This window comes from Carlito syrichta, unplaced genomic scaffold, assembly GCF_000164805.1.
Source record: "Carlito syrichta isolate Samal-C Ts95f unplaced genomic scaffold, Tarsius_syrichta-2.0.1 Scaffold315166, whole genome shotgun sequence".
Lineage (NCBI taxonomy): Eukaryota > Metazoa > Chordata > Mammalia > Primates > Tarsiidae > Carlito > Carlito syrichta.
Window position 1 is genome coordinate 184,664 of NW_007259262.1, and position 15,728 is coordinate 200,391.

At 30.2% G+C, this 15,728-nt stretch overlaps 1 protein-coding gene across 1 annotated transcript in view; it reads right to left on the minus strand.

Moving 5' to 3' along the window:
• Positions 1–15,728, minus strand: part of SI (sucrase-isomaltase) — a 100,970-nt gene that overhangs the window by 37,212 nt on the left and 48,030 nt on the right. Inside the window, exons 19-26 of the mRNA XM_008072422.1 lie at positions 14,305–14,361; positions 13,137–13,261; positions 11,492–11,580; positions 8,236–8,285; positions 7,388–7,558; positions 5,479–5,634; positions 3,151–3,354; positions 682–836 (exon numbers count right to left, since the gene is read on the minus strand). Coding sequence (XP_008070613.1) covers positions 682–836; positions 3,151–3,354; positions 5,479–5,634; positions 7,388–7,558; positions 8,236–8,285; positions 11,492–11,580; positions 13,137–13,261; positions 14,305–14,361 — 1,007 coding nt within the window. The remainder of the gene's footprint in view (positions 1–681; positions 837–3,150; positions 3,355–5,478; positions 5,635–7,387; positions 7,559–8,235; positions 8,286–11,491; positions 11,581–13,136; positions 13,262–14,304; positions 14,362–15,728) is intronic.

The window sequence follows — 15,728 nt, forward strand, 5'->3', positions numbered from 1 at the left end:
GCAACAGAGTGAGACTCCAACTCAAAAAAAAAAAATTAAAATACAGTTGTATTCATTATTTGCAACTCTCCTGACAATACCTGAAAAGTTTCTGACAACATTCTCTAAGAATGGCATGGCATGCTTATATTACATAAAAGTATATTAAATATACTATAGTTTGTAAAACTTTTGACTAAAAAAATTACGATTTCTAAAATTAAATAATTTCATTGTAACAGAAAACTATATCTATACTTATTTTTATTAACTACTTTTCATCAATACCTGGAAGAAAAATTATTACCTCTATCAGACTCCAGCCCCAATAAAGTGTTTCAAAAGCTCTAATGAATTATTCACTCATTTCCAATTACATATTTTTGCCAACACTCATCATACTTTTTAAGAGGAGTCCTGGTTTTGGTTCTCAACTTGATCAGAAGAATGAGTCTGATATTTAATAATAACATTGATCACATCCAAAATGTAAATAAAATTGTAGACCAACCCTTTTTGATAGTTCCCTTCCACAAGTGTACTCATTGTTTAGCTTAGAAAGATTATAATAGGCAAAGCTATTTAACACAACTAAAACTTTTAGTGTGATGCTCCTCTAGCACATTGAAGGCTGTGAAAATAATCTTGCTATTCTCTTCTTAAGCTAAAATTATCTTCATATAAAATGATTCAACCACTTACATAACTCTTCCACTGCTTCTCCGTCGAACCTGGATGCCAAAAGGATTTTCCTTGATTTCAACATCATAAAGTCTGTTTTCATAAGTACTTGTTGGAGTGGTTGGGATGTTTAATGGTACTGGAACTTCATATCTCTTATTTTCAGGATCATAAATCTATTGCAGAGAAATAATAAAATTGGAAACAGTTACTCATTGCTGACATAGCATGTAAATATTAATTAAATTAAATAATGATTCAAACAAGAATAGTTAGAATTGTTGTTCATATAATTCCTATCCTATATTCATGGCCCCTATATCTACATAGAATTCCATATACACATTTATAATGGGACCAAATTAAATACTGCATTTTTGTACCTTTTTGAAAACATTTTGATAAAATTTTCTATACAATAGGAAACCAAAAAGAACATTTTAGAGAGAAAAATTCTCATATAAATATAGCAAAATTATTTTTTGTTTCATGATTAGATAAGGTTGTTTGACTATTTCTGTCATACATATGACTGTATAATGAATATTAATGTTAATTTATGTTTATTTGTATCTTTATACTTCAGCACATTTCTTAGAAGTGATGGCAATAGGTCAGAGTATACCAATAATTTTTAAGTTTCTTTATAGCTTTGGCAAATTACTTTCCAGAATTTTTTATTTTTTTATTTTTTTATTTTTTTTGGAGTTGGAGTCTCACTCTGTCGCCCAGACTGGAATGCAGTGGCCGCTCCCGGCCACCGCAGCCTCGACCTGCTGGGCTCCGGCGATCCTTCCGCCTCAGCCTTTCAAGGAGCTGGAACTACAGGCATGTGTTACCACGCCCGGCTGATTTTTTGATTAATTGTAGAGATGAGGTCTCGCTGCCCAGGCGGGTCTCGAACCCGCGGGCTCAGGCAATCCACTCGCCTCAGCCTCCCAAAGGCGCCAGATTACAGGCTGAGCCACCGAACCCGGCTCCAGAATTATTTTATTAACTAATATTCTCACCAAAATGTGTAGTCAAATATTAATGTATGTTAAATTAAAATTACAATTTAAGATTGTTAATCATTCCCTTGCTGATAAGGATGTATCTTTTTCTACCTTTGTATTTCCTGTTCTTTAAATTTGGCTTTTTTTTCCTGAGATTTTTAATTAGTGTAAATATGTTAATATTTTTATGTTTTGTTTTTATTTCTGTTAAATGTCTTCTTACGAGCTCTTAATTTTTTCTTGATTTAATGAATTGAAATTACTTTCCTTATGTCAAATTTACATCAGATATTTACCCATATTTTTGTCTTCTAATTGCTTATAGTGCTTTTAGATGTGTAAGAAAATATTTTTACCTATGAGACTTATGCTTCTGTCTGTGGTTTGAAAGGCATTTACTAGCCAGATGTAAATATGTAGCTAAATTTTGTTCCAGGCTTATATTTGATTTATTTTTTATGTGCAACTCAACAAATTATATTTTAGCATTTGATTTGAGATCCTTTTCTATACACATTATTACATAATCTCTTTATTGTGAGGCTTGCTTTGTTTTGCTACTAACACACACACACACACACACACACACGTATTATGCTTTTTGTGCCACTTTGTGTTAATATACACTTCAGCAATTCTATCTCCAGTTATACACTGTTTTAATTTTGTGTCACCTCTTCCTTTCTTTTTAAATTTTAACCATTGCCATATATTTGTTTTTCAATATGAACTTGTTATTTTATAGAATCCAAAAAATTTCCTACTGAGATTTATATGGACAGACTTTAAAAACATCAACTAATCTAAAATGAACTAAGGATTGTCCTTATAGACAGGTCATTTAGTCCTAAAATTCTTGATGTTTTCATCATTTATTTGATTTAAGTGACTTTGGCAGTGGGATGTGCTGCCATATCAGCTTTTAAGAAGTGAATGGTATGTAAGAAATGGTATGTAAGACAATATTTTTTTTGATCTATTGCTTTAAATCTATTTTGTTTATCTTTCTTAACATTTCTAAACGTTTCCTAATTGACTGCCTTGGCATTCTTAAGTGAAAAAAAATGAGTTAACTGCAAATGCTGAGAGAAATTATTATTTTTGTATGTCTTATTGCATCGGCCAGAAAATTTGGACCACTATTTGAAAGTAATGAAAATAGCAAGCGCCCCATTTTGTTTATTGTAATGGGATTGTCAACATAGTTCAATTCTATGTGGCTTAAGTATATGGGAAATATTTAATTCTTTTAATCACCACCGTATTGTTCACATTTAGTGACGATTTACAAATCACAATTCATAAATGAGACGCTTTATTTATTGGGCACCTAACTATGATCCGTATAGGATAAAATGTTGATTTCTAGAAAATCAAAACGTCACCAAGCCAACTAATAACTCTTAATATTACATTAAAGATCCAAACCCATAATCTATTAATCTTTTTTCTGTATCGATGAGCTAAGCATTGGGATAGTTAATACTACACATACCTTAAACTGTAGCATATTATTTTTGTGATATTTCACCTCCACACGAAGAGTTGAGATGGGTTCAGAAGGTAGACTTATTCTAGCATTTGCAGTATTAAGTTGCAGTTCAGCCATTACACCCATTGATGAATAGTGAGTTGACTTGACTAAGTAGGGGTTGTCTTGTTTAGGAAAGTAACACTCAGGTGCTTGGGATTCAAAAATCTAAAAACACAATGCATGTTCATTGTCAGAAATTGTAATAATCATTGTAATATTTGATTCTTTACAAAAATAAGATACACATGTTTAATCACATGTAAAATTTATAATATTGCTTAATGCTAAAATGGAATAGCAATCGCAACCCAAAATATTCATTATACAATCTGAGATCACATATACTCAATGTTATATGTAATATTTATGCTATAACTCTATAGACTGAACAGTAAAGCAGAAGGATTACATGTCAGAAGGATTAAATGTTAAAAGATAAAATTTTTAACTCAAAAGAAATAACATTAAATTCTGTTGCCTTCAAAAATAAGTAAATTACTCAAAACTTTTGATCTCATGCTTTTTTCTTATTTTTCATATAGAGTGTTTTTTTGTGTGTGTAAAAATGGCTTTATAACAGCCCTCAGAAGGGCATGTTCTTAGATTTATTTTCTTTTATATAACATGAAACCACAGCAATCCTTTAATGACTTGTTCTTATATAGTTAATTACATCATACTGGGATTTGAAATAAGAACTGTGGCCAAAGATAGGAACTGATTGGTTTACACAGGAGTGAGAGATGGTATCTAAGAAAAAGAATGGCAAACTGTGACACTGATGGCTAGCTATCTCCCCATAATCCATTTTCCCTATCTTGCTTATTTGCTAAATTATATAGTGGATAGAAACAACATGCCCATTTACATTTCCCAATCTCTTTTGCAGAAGTTCCTCAAAAGCTCCTTAAAAGAGGGGGGTATAACCTGATTAAATTGAGAGGTCATTTTTGATTCATCCACTTTGCTAAGCCTGGATCACAAATATAATGGCAGAAACTATAAAGCAACCTTGAAGATGAAAACCAAATGGTAAAAATCAAGAAGAATAAAATATTGATGACATTAAGACGCTAGCATATTAGGATTGGGATTCCTTTCGTAAGTGAAAATTAAATCCTGTCTCGTTTAATCTACTCAGATTTTAGGTGTCTGATACTCTACGATTAAAGCAATCTTTACCTGATATAAATGTTGTAGTACTCCGTTCAAACACAGTGCATGAAATGAGCACCAACAGAACCAGAAATATGGCTGATTTTAGAAAACTGTAAAATCTGTCTATGGCTTCCCTACAGCTACCTTTCAGCCCAGTATCACTTCCTCTTCATCAGTTTACAGGCCATCTCATTCATGTTTTTTATTAATAGTTCTCATCAGCATTGCTTTTTGAGGTTAGGATGAAAAATAATTTTTTAATTTAGAAATGTTTAACAGATTATTAAAAACAAAAACTTAGATTACCCAAGTAATATCTAACTGATTGAACTTAAAATATATAAATGTAGTTTTTGTTTTTTTAAAAATCCAAACTGACTTTCTCTATATACATCTATATAATTTAGAAGTAGAGAAGTTACCACTTAGAACATCACTTCTGAAGATTTTAGATCTGAAGATTTCAAATGACATTAGTCTAGTAGGATCCCAGAATTCATGCGATTTGGTGTCAGCTTTAAGTACCAATGTGAAATTAGGTGAATACAGAGATGATTTTGAAAGTCCCAGGTAAGATCTTTGCTCCAGGTAAGATCTTTGTTCTGAAATTATCAATGATTTAGAAAGCATCAATAATTTCTTACTATATTAAGCCTTGGGAGTTTTTTCTTTCTTTGTTTTAAATCAAAGTCAGCAAATTAAGGATTTATGCACAGTGACTACAACCAGAGTAAATACGCCATCCAAACTTAATTGTATTTGTCCCTCGCTCCTTGATGTCTTTCCTGTCTTCCTTTAAGTTTATTTTCTCAATCACTAAAATTAGCTTTTTTATTCAGTCTCCATTATGTGACTTTCGCTAGCATTATTGTATTCAGTTTTAAAACCACAGTCTGGAAGAAAGCTAGTTTCTGCCTTGTCAATACCTGCCATAGTACATTTACTAAGCTTTGTCTGTCTTTGGAGAATTAAGATAAAGATTGGTTATCAGAAATGTGAATTTCAAATTCCAACTGATTTTCTCTATGCATTTAGTTTATATGCTGCAGATTTAAAATCATAATATGTAAAGTTTGCATTGAAATGCTATGTGAAAACCATATTATGAGTCATAATTAAAACTATTATTACCTCTTCCCATAAACAGCCACGTTGTTTGCACTTTTGTTCAGTTGCAAGGTCTGCATCTGGATAACAAGTAAATTTTTCATTTTCTGAGAAAACTTGACTCCATCGAACACTAAAGTTTTTGCCAAGGTTAAGTTTGAGATCCTTAATTAGGAGAATCTTTGAATACAAAAAAAAATTAGAGATTATATCTGACTATTGAATAATTTTAAAATATTTAACTTTCTACAAAATGTGACAACCACAGCAATTCTTCAAATCAATTCATTAATAGTTTGGGTATAATACTTAAAGAATAGATATATATATATATCACATACACTTACACAATGTGTATATATGTGTGTATATATACATACAGAATTATTTCTATTACTGAGACTGCAAAGTTATGTTTGCATTATTGCTTATATACCTTACTAACGACATGAGCAAGATTTATTTCAACTAGATTTTCATCTGTTTAGCTTATTTTTGATATCCACCAAACTTTCTTTCAGAACTCTACTCTAAGGAATGAAAATTAATATAAACATAAGTCTGAGCACAGCAGAAGTAGGAAGGTGTACTACTAACGTCTATGTATGTATTTATATAAGCATAAAAATAGACATAATATAGACACAGATGAAAATTGAAATTTCACCAAAATTATTTTGATATTTTACCCTCTTGTAATCTGTTAGATCTGTAAATTTCTTAATAAGCTTGTGTCATTCAACTGATAGTTGTTCTTATAGTACTGGAATACTTAAATTATAGTAGTAAATCTAAGTACCATATTTAAAAAATTAACCTATATATTTCCTGAAAAATTCATATTGAAAAACACTAGACCAAAAGTCTTAAAATTCAGACAAAAATATTCTATGGCAATGTTCTTTATCTTAAACAAGTTAGCATGTAACTATGTTGATATTATCAGTAAATTAGGGCTATATAAATGGTAGAAAAGTAAATATCAAAAAACTGCTTTCATGTTTTTAATTATAGCTGCCTTTAACTTTTTAAATACAGCAACTTACTACTCAAAGCAACATTATAATTTTTTTTTTATTTAACTCTTTTTTTAAGTTGTAATCTCACTCTGTTGCCTGGCTAATATTTTGATTTTTGTGGAGATGACGTGTTGCTACATTGCCCAAGTTGGTCTCACGCTACAAGGTTCAAGCAATCCTCCCATCATGGCCTTCCAAAGTGCTGGGATTACAGGCATGAGCCACTGCACCCATCACAACATTACGACTTAAATGTTATATTTTGCAGATGAAGAAGCTGGAACAATGAGATTTAATGTGTTTAAGAACACAGATGGCAAAGCTGGAACTAGAGCTCAATTTTGTGACTCCTTTTCCCTCTTTACTCCACCAGTCAAAAGAGAAAACAATCACAAAATAAGCAAGGCCTTCTACAGAAGGGGAGAATATGAACAAAAAATTAAATCAGAAAATACAAGAGATATTTTGAGGACAGTGAGAGTTTATAAAAAACAGGAAAGGATAATGATTGAAAAAATGAAATAAGTCAGTATGTTAAATAAGTTGTAATTAAGAAACAAAACATTTGGAATCTTTGTTGCAGGCCACAGGGAGGTTCGAGTTCAGATTAGAAGAATGGTATGGAGCATATTAGGAAGGCCTATACAAGCTGTATGCAAGAGAAAATCATAAAGGGAGGGAAAATAGCAAGGCACCCTCTTCATGTTGTTATCAAAATGCAAACTGAATTGACCAAAAATGGAATACTGGTAGTAAAAGGAAAGAGGAAGAAAGAAAAAATAAAGAATGGGATGAGGAAAAAGGGAAGGAGGGAAGAAAGACAAGTTATAAGGAAAAACAAGTGTCTGAATCGCTATATAATATTACATGTGAGAGTATAAGACAGCTGAAATACTGTAAAAGATTGTATTTACCTGGTTGGAAGCATCATAAGTGAAATTGTTGTGAGGACTCCCTGATTGGCTATTTTCCATCACTGTAACTTCTGTAACAGTGTCTGTCAACCCAAGGACTTTTATAGTTTCAAATGCTAGGGTAGTGCCTTCCTGGTATGATGAATGTGTGCATGTAATATTTAGATTGTTCTGGAAAAAAATAATATGAAATATTATTTATTAAGTTAACAGATAAAAACCTGAAATAACAATACTGGTATGAAATAGAGAAAACAAACAAACAACCACAATCATCTACCTCTGTATTCCCACCAACTTTTCCTTCCAAATACTGATTAATAAGTCTTTTTTTTGTATGTGTGACCTAAAACTTTCTTTTCAGAAATAACCTAAATTGCTTTGAATGCAACACATATATTCTCCTCCTTATTCCAGCTCTAACATAAATGAAAAATAACTTGACTTTGGCAAAAAAAAAAAAAAAAAAGAATAGATGAAGAAATCCAATATCTATGAAAAATAATTTCTGTTACTTATTCAAAATTTAACCTTGTGCATAGTTTTTTCAAAAAAATTGAAACTATTTTCCTAGGACATGTTGCTTAAAACCAGACATAACATCTTAAGAAGTCTAAAGATTTTTGTGCACCAATTTCAGGGTCACAAACTCAGTTATTACACTTAAATATGAAATTTTAAGGTAACAATTTGTTTATAATTAAACAATTTAAATGTAACAACTACATTTAATGATTTATTTTATTACTTTTCATTGAAATCTGGAAATCAATGTAATCATCTTTTAAAAAAATTAATGATAAAAGAATAACCCAGACATTAACTATGTGTCCAAAGAGAATGCTTACATTAGAAACTGAAAATGAATATAGTATGTAGTTGCCCTTTTGAATGGTATCTGAAAGGGAAAAATAATATGTTATCAGAACAAAATGTAGTGCTAAATTCTCTGCTTTTTTTAGGGTTATACATCATATAAGAAATGTGAAAAAAAAGGATACTGTTTATTAATTAAGCATCCTAACCAAGTTTTCCTTTTAAATTAATTTTTTAAACTGTCTCTGCACAAAATAATCGTGTATTTTATTTTTCCAGTAAGTAAAGGTAATACATACATATTTGCCTGGTTTATTTTTCTGAAAGACTGCTAAAGTATCTCAGGGAATTTGGAGAAAGCAGACTTTATAATAAAATATATAAAAATTTATTATTTTGAGTGATACCTCATTAACTCCCTAGTAAACTGTGTGACGGTAAATTTCCCCTAGACATGGTACATTATAATTTTATTTTGATTCTTTTTGTTATTATTATTATTATTTGAAACAAAAGAATGAATTTGAAGACATGTTAGAGATTGAAATAAACTTTAATCTGTAATTGAGATAAATGTTAATGAGGAAAATTAAAGAAGACAACAATTTTCTGTAACTTTTGTGTGACAAAATTTTTTATCAATATACTTTTAACAGAAAAACAAAAGATTAGGACTGAAATAAATTGGAAGAAACAGAGTGAAAATATAAAATAAATCTTAGGATTCATATACAATACTTTTAATAATTAGTTTAAAGATTTAATCCTAGAAAATAAAATTATAAGCAGAACATCAACAGAAGATTGCTTTATTGTTTACATGTTTACTTACAGATCATTACTCAGAATTCTCATTTTCTCTAGCTTTCAAATGCACATAACTATGTAGCTAGCATATTAGATAATTGATTGAATTGTGTTATTCATATTCTTACCTACTTATATGAAAATAAATTATCAACATTAATTTTCACTGGTAGAAGGAAAGGGATGCACCTGGAAATATTTATATAATTTGAGAAATAGTGTAACCTTTTTAAGTAATCATGTCCTCCATGCTACCAAAGGAGTTATTATCTCAACAACATTGTTTGATTGGTAACTACAAATAAGTTAGGCTCAACCGCAATTCGCTTTTACAGAACTTCTATGAAGTAAGTGCTTGGAATATTTTCTCCTGGGAGAGCTCACACTAGTGTGCTTATTCTTCAGGGTGTTTAAGAAAGAGCAAGAAGTTTGGTGTGCTAAAATAGAATTTAAAATGTGAACATTTATCCTAATACTACAAGAAAAGGATTGGCAGTAGTGGGCCACTGCAGGGGGTGAGGGGCATATAACGTCTATGAGAGTACCTGATCCTGAACCAGGCAAAGAGAGGACCAATGAGACTACTTATGTATCTAATCCTGAATTGTAACCCACATCTTTAAAATAAAATAATAATAAAAAATTTAATTTAATTTAAATAAACAGCAGTAGGGGTTAACGTATGTGTGTGCACATGCCATTGTGTGTGTGTGTGTGTGTGTGTGTGTGTGTGTGTGTGTGTGTGTGTGTGTATGTGTGTGTAAGCACAGATCATGGTGAGTTTGCTAGGTCGCCATAAAAACTGTGGCTCCCAATTGAGTAAAATGGAGACTCTTTAGAGACCTGTGGTCAGAGAAGTGGTGATTTAAATCACCTTTTGAAAGGATTATGCTCCCTGGATTGTGATAGAATGTAAAAAGGGATTGACAAAAATTATATTTCAGTTAGGAAGCTATCATAACTTTAAAACAAAAGACAATGATGGAGCTGATGAAAGGATCCATATCAAACAAACCAGGAGAAATTGTTAGGCTCTAAAAGAGAATAGTCAACTCTAAGATGTTGGCATATGTAGAGATGGAATTACCATCAACAGGCAAGGGAAAGACTATAGGTGCAGCTAATATATGATGGTAACATCTGAGTTCTATTTTGGAAGGTTATGTTTTAGATTTTTATGAGACAAATGGAGAGGCAAACTACACAGAGGATTGGTTTGAAAATATAAATTTCTGAGTCAGGTAAATAACACAAAAGATTTCATTTATCAAGGAAAGGATTACAGGTAAAAATAAAAGAAAAACAGAGGACATTTATGATAAATAGCTGTGGATGGTATATGCAATTCACACCTTGCATGAAGAAAGATCTCAGTGAATATATTGTTAGAGAGAATAAGTTTGGTTCTGAATACATTGATAAAATACCATAAACAAATGTCATTTATCTAAATAAATTTTAGTTAACAGAGTGGGACGATCATGAATCTTAGGAGAGAATTATTGAATTCTTATGGTAGTTTTTAAATATCTACATTTTAAAAAACAAACAAGATTTAAAAAACAAGAGTTTTTTCATAGATTCCATATTCCAGAGATTGAAAATTGGAGATTGCACATCAATACATAGACTACTTCATTGAGTTAGATTAAAGATATTTGGATATTTCATGTACACTTAAGGCATATAGCATGTTATAATTTCCTTGTTTTTCTTTCTTTATTTGTAACTTTAAATAAAAAATTTGTGCAAAGATATGCTTTAACATTTTTGACAAATAGTGAGTTAAAATAGAAGCTGTGCACATATATAAAACACATACCTAACACTTTTCTATGAAAAGAAATACAATTTTTTAAAATTCTTACATTTATAAGGAAAGTTGTAATTGAATAATTAAATTCAAACACACAGATTTACAGCTTCATAATTATATATTAGCAAAAAATGGCTCATTTTATCTGTTTGGTGTACTGAATTCTCACATTTAAAGATCAAAAATTTTAAATTAAAGACATTTAAAGAAAGTTAAAATACATTTAACAAGGAAAATAAATTGTGAATAATTTATGATTCTTACCTCAAATAATTTGATATTAATTAACTAAATCTTCAAATATCTGGGGTTTTTTTTGTTTACAGTAGGAAAATTTCAGTTTTAACCACAATATTTAAAGCAGCTGAAAATATGATGTGATCTGTACATCTGGGAACTGACTGACTATTTTTATTCATAATATTAATCTAATAGGTAAAGGCGAAAAGCCTTGGGAGATTTTTGCAAAAACAGACAAGACTAGATATTTTAATTCAATATATATAGTTCAAATTACAATGGTAAATTTTAAAAAGCAACCTAAAAGCTACAACAGATAAAAACATTAGAATTAATAACTAAATTTTGTGACTTCTCAAAATATATACAACTTATATCGCCATCCTCAGAATGAACAATTGAAAGCATATCACTTTGAGACTTACCTTTAGTTTCTCCATCATCCCAGAAAAAGTCTCCCTTTGCTGTGTTATTTTCATCTAATGCAATTATAAGTCCCAGGGGATTCTTACGACTGTTAAGGAAAATTAGGTGCATATATGATTAAAACTAAATTTAAAATAGTAAAATACCCCATTAATAAATCCATTACAGTCTGTTTTATAGGAGTTCTGCATTCAATAAGAACGTTGATACAAACCAATTCATGTTTAGATGCAACTACAGTTTTTCAATAGTGACTTTTTATGTGAATGCAGAAATAATTTATATACGCAGAAGGTAAATCAAAGGAATAAATGTGTAATAATTTCAGTACTGAATTTTTGGGAGGCTGAGATATATGCAAAATCAAAACAGTATAATATTTAAATTCAAAAAAGAAAAATTAAATGTTCATTATGAATGTTCAATTTAACCTGTGTAATCCTAAATTTCAGTGTATTAAGTCTACATCTGATGTGCACAACAATGCAAAGTATGACATAACATTTTAAAAAATGTTTAGTGGAATCTCTTAGATCCTTATACATGAAACAAATTGTAACAGGAGAAATGAGACATGACCAGTAAAATTTTTTCTATTTATATATTACCATAAAATAGTATCCCTGAAGCTATACAGTCCAGGCAACTGCTCTACACTGAATAAATTCCTTCTATTTACCAAAATGTACATTTCTCTTGTTCAGTACAGCTCTAGAGTATAACCAATTTCCTTTGACACACTCATGAAACAATTCCATTATTTGACACACTCATGAAACAATTCCATTATTAGAACAGTGCATTCTAGAATGCCAAAACAATTAAATTACTAAGCACATTCATTTTCTCATTAATTTGTTCCCTCAGCAAATATTTTTAGGAAATAGCCTAATTTAGGCAGAACACTGTGATAGGTTTGCGGAAGAAAGCTATTAAAAGAAAAGTCTCTGCTTTCATGGAGTTTGTAGTCTAGGTGAGGATACAAACTACATACAAATAAAGTAAATACTATAATCCTAGATATTCTTAATGTTATAAAGGAGCCACAACAGGGTAAGGATTAGAGTGTGACTATGTGTTGGGATGTTGCCAAATGGAAAAGCATGTAAATTCCACATAACACTGTTGCCTTTGAACTCGACTTTAAAGCTGCCAAATGAAGCATCAGAATTTTCAAGTCTCCCTTATTTTTCGAAATATTTTTCAGATTTAGTCTGACTGAACACTCTTGCTCTTTGCCTAACCTGAAATATTGACCTGATTCATCAACTTAAAAGTAAAACATTTGGCAGAGAGAAAACATAAAAACTGACACATGCTTTTCTCAATTATATAACAATATTAATATTTCATATTTTATTAAGAACTAAACACTATCTTCAATCTACATATTCCACAGAGAATGTGAGTAAATTTTTGGTACAGGAAATTAATTTCTGATCTAAGTATATTCATTTTTTAAAATCAAGACATTTGTAACAGTATACATAATTTCTTTCTTTTTATAACCATGACGATTATAATTTTTACTTCTATGTGTTAAATATCTTCTGATAAAAAATTAATCTCTGATTCTTAATACAAATATGAAATATTAAAACGTGAATCTTGTTTTGGATTGCTGTTAATGATTTTTCATTTTACCTTGCTGTTGTTGTGACATCTGGTTGTTGAATAGGGATGATATAACCTCCTCTAAGATGTAATCCTATTTTGTCTGCTGGAAGATACATGTTAACACGTTCTTTTCTCCAGGTTCTTTTTGCACCCTACATTTGCATAAAAAGATTATTATTCATGAAGACTTTAAACTCTATTTCACAAGCATTAAAAATTATAAATAGACAAATGGGCATCATAGTGAGACTTTGTCTCTACAGAAAATAAAAAAAATTAGTTGGGCATGGTGGCAGGCACTTACAGTCTCAGCTACTGGAGAAGCTGAGATTGAAAGATTGCTTAAGCCCAGGAGGCTGAGGCTACAGTAAGCTGTGATCATGCCACTGCACGCCAGCCTGGGTAACAGAGTGAGATCCCAAATAATTAAAAAAAAAAAAAATTCATTGTAGTATTTTTCAGTTTACTGAACAAAGCAGAGAAATAATTTCACATTCTTAAAAATACGAATAAACAACATAAATAAATGAATTTTATTTCTACAGTAATTAACAATATTTTTAATTAGACTAATTTGTTATCATTCGTTTTGGTTTAAAGTTAGCCATCTTTTTAGGAAGAATTTTCTTAAAATCATTGTTGCTGTAAAAATTGTCTACTTAGTCAATATAAGCAATATGCAAAATAATACCTATTAAAGTAAATATTTCTCAAGTGTGTTGGTCATTTGGGAAAAAAATGGATTGTGGGCTTGAATGCTGCTATTGTCTTCTTAATTTTGAAATGCAATGACTTTTTCAAATGTTTGAATGTAGCACGTAATAACCAAGATATAAGATTAGCTCAGTACTCAACTTGTCTGGCAATGAGATAAATATGTAAGATATGAAAAAGCATTAACATAAGTTACCACTCCTTCCTAAATTACTGCTGACCTTTTATTTCTGTAATTTTAAAACTAATAATATCTCTTTATTCTAAAGAAAATAATTTCATATTCAAGTCTAGATCATGTGCAGCAAAGAGTATACATACACAAATTTTTACACACTTCTCAAATTTGAAATTATGATTTTTATAATGATACCAGAAATCAGATGCACTATTTGTTGAAACCAAGTTTCCATATACATTTGTACACTTGTATTTGCAAATATAATACATGTGAGCCCATAAGTATATAGAGGCTACTTACAGTTTCATAATCATACCAAGTAGCATCAGGGACGTATGCACTCACTGTATCTGCTCCCTAAAATAAAGCAAGATAATATATATGTTTTCTTTTATTTTCAATTCTTAACAAAGAGATTTTGTCAGTAGCAGACAGCAGACACTATCATTGTAGTCCTGCCACTGTGCCCTTCTCACCGTATCTTTCCTTTAATAAATCTAACTTTCTGAACTCAAAAAAACACACAAACAAACAAAAAAAGAATCTTGTCAAATATTAAGTTGGGTTTTCAGAGTCAAGGGGGGGAAAAGACTCTATATATTGTTACATGCCAATATTTCCCGCAGATAATAATCAAAGGGCTATTTTACTAGCTTTAAATAATATAATAATTTAAAACATATCAAACAAAGAGCCAAAGAGGAAATTAATTTAGATGACAATTAAAATAATGCATGCACTTATGTGTATTGTTATAAAACACATAGTCACTGTATGTGAACATGTTTATTTCTGTATACCTCCATGGGCCCATAGACTTTAAAAGTATGTCATAATTTCCTAACTCACTCCTAACATTTTATTTCTTTTTTTGAGAAAGCAGGATTTATTGAGAGGACAGAAAAGCTTCCACAGTGGAAGGCGACCAGAAGGAGTTGCTCTAGTTTTCTAACATTTTCATATGATCTCTTTTTTTTTTGGTGAGGATTATGTTCTAAAATTATTAAGGAGATTTATTATGAATTTTGTCTTCTAAATAACACTTTGGTACACAGTTTCTCAAGGTTTAGTTATCTAAGGATGACATACATCTGAAATCTAAATAAGTTTCAATTTCTGCAGAATAAAACATTCACCAATTATCTGAGAAACATACTAGTTGTCAAAGATGGAAGCAGAATTATACCATGTTACCCTAACATTAATGGGAAAGAAGTTATCATTGACGTATATACACTTTGTTTAAAATCATTACCTGCATAATGTGCATTTGTATGTAGTAATACTAATGAGCTCTCATTTAAGTAGACATAAACTTTGAAACTTTGCTAAATTGTAAATAAAGAAGAACTTGATACTCAGAAACAAAGATCTTCTTTATTTACAATTTAGCAAAATTTCAATGTTTATGTCTACTTAAGTGAGAGCTCATTGGTATTATTATATAATTTAATTTTTATCCAATAAATTACATTTTTCTGGAGAATACTAATTTGCACAATTTTCTCATTCCTGGATAGATATTACAGATTTGGTAAACATAGTTCCATTTAATATTCTTACAATTTTTTGAAATATTTTTCCATGTTGTAGAATTTAATTAGACATTTTTCAGCTTAGTAGAATTCATTGAATAACATCTATTACTCACATGTTTTGTAATTTAGCGTAAATTTGGTTACACAAAGTTCCCTCCAATAAATAATTGGATAAACTTGTAAAAC